A 7,504-nucleotide genomic window follows, 5' to 3' on the forward strand; every position below is an offset into this window, starting at 1 on the left:
CTTTTTGGTGACTCTGCCATGGTCCCCAAGTCCTCAATGTTTCTTGGCTCAATTTCTCAAGGTCCTCTTTTCACATCAGACATACTCATGGTCTCATCAGCCGTGGCTCTGGGAGGAGTACAGCAAGAGTGGTATGGGGGTGTGGTCTACGACTGTCTCTCCAGGAAGGACGGCGGAAGAGACCGTTTTTCTCCCTAGGACAGTCTTGGCCATGAGGGCTCCTCACAGTCAAAGCCACTGCCCTCCCTCATATGGTGCTGCCTTATTCACACATTTTACACATGCACCCTTAGTTGCTCAGTCGTGTCCAACTCTTTGCAACCCTATGGACAGTAGCCCGCCAGGCTCCTCTGTCCATGGGATTCTCCAGGCAAGAATACTGGAGTGGGTTGCCATGCCCTCCTCCAGGGTATCTTCCCAACCCAGGGATCAAACCCACTTCTGTCATCTAACCTACATTGGCAAGCAGGTTCTTTACCACTAGCACCACCTGGGAAGCCCAGCACACTTTTTATGGGGCCCTCCAAAATTTGCTTAAATGGTTTATTGTTCATTTAACTGCTCTGAAGTGGACTCAGGTTTCAAGTCTGAAACTTTTTCTTGATTCAGTTTCATTAAGGAGGCAGGGAGGTAAGACACAATTCCTCAGGCTGCCAAGTGGCAAGTGTGACTGACTCGGTCTGGGGCATCACAAACCTGCTGAGGTGTGGCCCCCCAGGTCCCTCCTCCAGACTCACACGCTCACATACACGCACACACGAGGCAACCACGGGAAGACTTCAGAGTCGTGTGTGGGATCAAGTCACAGATCAAGTCACACAAGTCTCCAGCCGTGTGATCTGGGAGAGGTCAAAACATTTTGGGCCTTTTTTCCTCCTCTCTAACATGAGATTAAAAAAAAAAATTTTAAGTGACTTTTTTGTAAGGATTAGAAGATTAAATGGAAAACAGAGTGTAAAATCCTTTCAGGCCAATTGAGGGTTATACAATTGCTGCTTTAATTAACTTGCCATTTCATTTTCCAGCCTGCAGAAAGTCCTTGTTAACTAAGTAAATGGTCAATTTTCCACAACAGGAATACAAGTCAGCCGTGAAGTCACCAGCGTCTCTTGGGTCCCAGTTTCTGGTCAGTAGCACCAGATCCACAGAGGCCAAACTAAAATATTGTTTTCCTTCACAGAGTCGTTTAATCTTTCATCTCAAGATACGTCAATCCTGAAAATGGACTGAAGGGTTTTAAATGAAGGAGAGGAAGCTTTGCTCAGAATTATCTAATGAAAAAGGGGGAGGAAGTAGGCAAAAGCACACTGACTTTTTTCTTCTTTTATTTATAAAGAACACGATTCCTCCCCCTAACACAGACATAAACACTCACACATTCCAAGGAGGAGCTTATAAAAACAACAACAGAACCAGGGCACTCAGGACCTTATTTAACACCAGTCCGTTTGCCCGACTGGGGGACGACTGGGAATGTTTCCTCAGATGTGACCTTTCACACCTCAAAGAAAGGAGACCTTGACCTGAGGGGCCCACCTACCCACCCGCCAGGCAAAAGTGACACCCTCAGTCTTCTGCATCATCAAACTGTCCCGTTTCAAAGACCATCTTGGAATAATGGGGTATCAGTGGAGGCGGATGGTGCCAACTGGGGTCATAGATCATGTCTCCTTGCGGGGCACAGCACACCCAGGGTCTGACCTCTTGAGAAAGGCAACCTTGGATGTCGTCAGCATCTGCAGGCAATTTTAAAAGACAGATTAAAAGGAAGGAGGGAGTGTGACAAGAGAGACCCAAAAATATAGCAAATGGGGACAGACACTGGCACGTCTTTGCTTAAACATATGCACAGGCGGGCATACACGCATGCACACCGTCTTCCGTTGCTGGAGAATCCCAAGCACCTTCATTCTAAGGCCACCCACAGTCCCGCTTCTCTGACACAGGTTTTTAGCAGCGCAGAGAAAGCAACGAGAGCACTTCTGTCTGCGGCTGCTCCATTCATACAAAGATATTTGGAGAGAGTAACATTGCTTCAACATTCAAACAGACCCATACTGTTATAAAATAAAATGCAAAATTGGCGCTTCCCCCACCCAGCCCCACCTCCAATATGAAAGAGGAGCTGTCACAGAAATTTGAGACCTGTAAGAGCTGTCAGGCAAACTAATAGATGTGGCTCCCTCTTCCATACTGTTTAGGGGTTAATCTGGTAGGAGGGTCTCAGGAGCCTGGCCTGTGTGTCCTCAGTTGCGTCTCTTTGTGACCCCATAGACTACATGTAGCCTGCCAGGATCCTCTGTCCATGGGACTTTCCTGGCAAGAATACTGCGACGGGTTGCCATCTCCTATTCCAGGGGATCTTCCCAGCCCAGGGATCAAACCCTCATCTCTTGCATCTCCTGCACTGGCAGGCAGATTCTTTCCAACTGCACTAGAGCCTGGCCTAGGACCCCAGAAACCCCGCACCTACCATATGGATTCCCCTGATCTGCTTTCAACTCCAGGTCCCAATCCTCGTGAAAAAGATCACCAGCCTGTTCCTTGGGTAGAGAGCCGGACATCCCTTCTGGCAGCTCCCGGGGACTCGGTTCCCCATCAGAATCCTCGTCATCTTCAGCAAAGCCTTCCTCTTCACAATGGGTGCCCTCACCATGGGCAAGACTATCGTGAGGGATGCTCTGTGCTCCGTTGGCTAAGAAATCGACAAAAGGAAGAACAGCTTAAAACAACCTGGTCATGTTCTGCTAGGAAGATGTTCAGCAAACTTCCTGAGAGGGCAACAGTCACAAGCAGGCAGAGGACCTTAGCCACCAGAGCACTTATTTAAAAACTGTTGTTCTGCTCCCAGTTTTACAAGTAGGATTGATAATTTATTTTCAATAAGATGTTGTGTCTTAAACGAGGGCATTCATTACCAGGTCTTTTCACTCACATGAGAAAATCAGGCACAGTGTGTATTTTCAGGTGGTTTAAATGACACGGAGGGAAAGGGCTTCTGGCAATGATAAGCTTTCACAGTACAGACTTCCTTGGTGTCTCCCAAGAGCCACCCCAGGCTCTGCTGCCTACTTGCCTAGTCGATCTGTGGTGTTCTCAGTCGCTCTCTCCTGATTGGAGTGGTCAGTTGGGGCAAAGGCAGCCTGCGGGAAGAAGAAACAAGGACCCAGGACTCGGATATCTCGGGAACGGCCAGTATTTCAGCCCCATATCCACCCTTTCAGACCCTCCTTTGCAACGCTGGGGTGGGACCCAGCAACCCACATTTCTACTATGCCCTGTTACACTGGGACTTGCTGCTTCCCATTCCTGTGGGCATCACCCCTGCCGGCAGGATCAACTGCCTTCACAGAGTGCCTACTGAATCCAGTGTACAGTCTGCCAGCACATACAGAGCCAGTCTCCTCGCTGGGCCCTATCTTGTTTTTATTTTTTAATATTTATTTGGCTGTACCATCTCTTAGTTGCAGCACTTGGGATCTTTAATTTTGGCATGTGAACTCTTTGCTGCAGCATGTGGGATCTAGTTCCCTGACCAGGGATCAAACCTAGGCTGCCTGTATTGAAGCGTAGAGTCTTCGCCACTGAACCACCAAGGAAGTCCCTCACCGGGCCCTCTCTTGATTGGTCTGGGCCCTCAGGCCCAGAGACTCCAAGCTCAGAGACTCCAAACTAGCCAGGACAGGACAGTACCCCCTCCTCAGAGGCTGGAATTTCAGATCTCTGAAATTCTCCTCTGAGCTTGTAGATTCCAGTCATTCTAATCTCACCCCTTTGTTCCCTCAGCGCAGTGGATACCACCGTGTTCATCTTTACCTTTACTTTTTATCTAGCTAATGGCTCTTTTATCAAATTTCATCTCTTGACTGACACATGAGGACAAAAGAGCTTTAGTTGTTGAAGGGAAATCGGCAGTTGTTGATGGGAAACCGTCTTCCTTCATAGCCATCACTAGGTTTCTCTGCTCCCACAGCTCAAAAGTTCTGAAATCCTGGGACTTCCCTGGCAATCCAGTGGCTAAGACTCATGCAAGGGGCATGAGTTCAATGCCTGGTCAGGGAACTGAGATCCCACATCTGGGCAGTACGGCCAAAAACAAAAAAGAAAGAGTTCCTGAAATCGTATCACCTGTGAAGACCTCTTTCTAAGTGAGGTGAGAAATGTTCACAGCCTGCATGAGAAGACCTGACTTCAATCCCATACACTCGGGACACCATTTCAGTCACTGTGCCTGGGTTTCCGTCTCTGGAAGTTGGGGATGATTGTTCTAACCTGGCAGGAGGTTTATAATGAGATTACACTGATGAAGACACCTAGCACACAGCAGGACTATAACATTTATTGAGCTGAAATCCACCTTCTTAGCCCGTACATTTAAATTGCGCTTGGCACCTGCCCCAGTTAATCACAATCTAGTCCTACCTGGATTTAATGAGCTAATTCCAACTCCAGTAGTCAGTGACAACTCCCGGTCACTCCTGCTGACCAGTAGTGGAACTTCTCACCTCTTCTATTGCTAGAGCTCCCTAACTGCCTTCCCACTCACCCACTTTTTCTTTTTTTTTTTAATTTGACTGCACCAGGTATTAGTTGCAGCATATGGGAGCCCCCACCAGCGTCCCCTGCATTGGGAGTACAGAGTCTTAGCCCCTGGACCACCAGGGTCCCACACTCACCCATCTGGCCGCAGCCTCACACCGGAAATCACCACTCTGCCCAGAAACCTCAACAGGCCTCCACTGCTAGAGCACAAAATTCGCCATGGCATTCACATCGCCCCTTCAGGCTCTATCAACGTGTGCAGCACAGTTATCTCTCCAAGCTCCCAGCCATTTGCCCTGCACATTCTCACCTCCCTGCCTCTGCTAGGACCACCATCCTCTCATCTTGGAGAGGAAGTGCAGGAACCTTCCTGCTCTGGCCTGACAAAATCAGTCTCATCCTACCTGCCCGCTAAAGTAATTTTCTTTATAAGCCTACCACTACGTTTTTCCTATCTTATTTTGGTTAGGATGTCTCTGATGCTTAGACAAGCATTCCTCTTCCATCCAGTTAATAAATATGCGAGTCTAAGGTACCAGGCACTACGCTACGCACCGGGTTTACAGCACTAAATAGAGCGTTCCTACCCTCAAAGAGCTGTCTAAAAGGGATTACTGAACAAGGGCAGGACATGACTGTAACAGCGGTCTTTGAGAAACCGGGAGCTGTCTGGCGCGCAAAAGAAAACAAGTTTCTAGAAAGCCTGCGTCAAACGCGGCCTTTTGGTTTCAGTGAAAAGGAGCGCGCGCAGGAGACATCATCCGGTGCTCTGGCTTAGCTGAGCATCCCCACCATGGGACACGGATCCTTCCGGGAAAGTCGCTTTCCTCGCCGCCCTCACCCGGCCCCAGCCCGGGCCCCCCAGCAGCAGTCCCAGCTGTCGGTCAGCAGCATCACCTCCCATTTGGCAAGGACGCAAAGGCGCCCTGGAGCCAACAGCCAGCCCTCCCAGCCCGGTGAGCCCACCCACGTCCTCGAGGCTGCCCCGCCCCGCAGTCCCGCGGCCCGGCTGTTTCCAGATCGGGCGCGCGCCTAAACGGCCGGGCTGCCCGAAGCGGGCCGGGAGCGCTTCCCCGGTTTCGTGGCCCCGGCCCCGCGAGCCCCCACAACTTTCCGCCGCCGGCCGCAGGTGGTGGCCGCGCCCAGGCCCCGCGCCGCGCTCACCCCCGGGCTTGGGGGCGCCTCCCGCCCGCTCGGCAGCTGCAGACTCCGCGTCTGCTCCACGGCCCTCAGCGCCTGGGCCCCGGCGGTCGGAAGGTCCATGCCTGTCTGCCCGCGGCTCGGCGCCCAGGACGCCGCTCGGCCACGTGACGCGCCGGCCTGGCTGCCAGCCCGAGGATACGCCGTTGAGGGCCAATCAGCCGGGGGTGCTCTCGGCCCGGGGGCGGGGCGCGGAGGGTCAAGAGGGAACCAAGGGCGGGGCAACGGACGGGGCGGGGTAAGGGGCGGGGCGTGCCCGCCTCCGAAAGCCCCGTCTACACAACCGTCCCGAAATCTGATTTTTGTAGCCACCGGCGATGCAGATCCCAAGGCTAAACGATTAGCTGGGTCTGGAACGCCCGAGTGTCACCCCCACCCAATCACAATGGACATGCTTTCCTTCAAAACCTGTTAGAACAGTCAATTACCCGCGTCTACCTAATAGTGCATAAAATAGTGGGTAAGAGCTTAAAAACTTTTTAGGCAATTGTAGCTCTAATCCCATTTTCTTTTCTCTATTAACAGGTTTCTCTAGAACTTGGGCTGGAATCAGGTTACAATCCTCCCACAAATGGATGAGACAACTCATGAGCCCAGTGACTCTCACCCTGAGCTAATGACAGGTCTTTGTGTTAACCCATTTAGAAACCAAGCCAGGTTGATCAAAACTCCTCTAACATTTCAGACACCCTTATAGGCTATGACACTCGGTCACAGTAACCCTAAACATCCTGCACTGTGCCCGTAGTCTCACCTAGGCGCCTATCTTTCAGTGCTCCAAGTCTGGCCCTCTACAGCCAAGGACAGCATACGCTAGGCAGCACCTGAGCTGGGGAACACCAAATTCTAAAGACAGCCCTTCCAGCCTTTCCTTCCCTGCGCTGCCTGAACCTCCGTAACAAATCTGCTCAAGGTGTGATAATCACCTTAACCTGTAGGTAGCAGAAAAGCTGGAAGCTGGGATTCTTTGTTCATCACGCCATTTTATGACAATCTGAGATTAAACTATTCCTCCAAATCTCTCAAAGAATGTTGTCTATACATTACATAAGGCATTTGAAAAATAGCCCAACAGTTGATAGGTAACATTTTTTTCTCTATGCAGGCTTTCCTACAAGAGAGTGTGACCATTTGTCTTCTGCTCTGACCCATGAGTCAGTTTCCCCAGATCTAACTGGATCTAGGTCAAGTGTCTAGCAGAACCTTATTTGATGGTGGAAATAAAAGTTTTATCTGTGCTATTCAGGAAACCACAGGGCTGGGTGAGCACTTGAAAATGTGTCCAGTGTAAATGGAAGACTGAATTATCTAATTTCAATACATGTAAGTCCCCACATGTGGCTGGAAGCCACCGTATCAGCAGAGCTCAGGGTGAACTTTTCATTATCTGCGATGGTAAGAACCAGGTACAGGATGTGATGGCCCAGGGTGACCCATCTTCACAGCCATGCTGGAAGGACAACCACAACCCTTTTAACTCTCATCTCTTATGTGCTCTTTCCTAAAATAAAAAAAGTCCATTAAGGATTTAAATGTTGAACTTCCCAAGACTTAGCGGACAAGACAGAGGTTTCTTATTTTAGAATAAATGACACACAACCAACCACTAGGGTATGAAAGCTCCTAATAAAGGTGTCCTGAGGCAGACTGACACACAGAGATTTAATACACAATAAAGGTAAATCAAAACCAGCATTGAGGAAAATGGCCACAATGGTGGTGTAGAAAATTTAGTTAGCGCTTGGGGTAAACAGAGTTGTCC

General features: G+C 50.1%; 1 protein-coding gene across 1 annotated transcript; it reads right to left on the minus strand.

The window, feature by feature from the left end:
- Positions 1-1,308: 1,308 nt before the first annotated feature.
- Positions 1,309-5,878, minus strand: COPRS (coordinator of PRMT5 and differentiation stimulator). The gene is made up of 4 exons (XM_065909216.1): positions 5,707-5,878; positions 3,077-3,143; positions 2,474-2,695; positions 1,309-1,736 (listed from the first exon to the last, which is right to left on the minus strand). Exons 1-4 carry the CDS (start codon positions 5,803-5,805, stop codon positions 1,567-1,569), a joined length of 558 nt encoding a protein of 185 aa, XP_065765288.1. The 5' UTR covers positions 5,806-5,878; the 3' UTR covers positions 1,309-1,566.
- Between the last annotated feature and the right edge of the window lie 1,626 nt (positions 5,879-7,504).

Source organism: Muntiacus reevesi, chromosome 18 (genome assembly GCF_963930625.1).
Source record: "Muntiacus reevesi chromosome 18, mMunRee1.1, whole genome shotgun sequence".
Classification (NCBI taxonomy): Eukaryota; Metazoa; Chordata; class Mammalia; order Artiodactyla; family Cervidae; genus Muntiacus; species Muntiacus reevesi.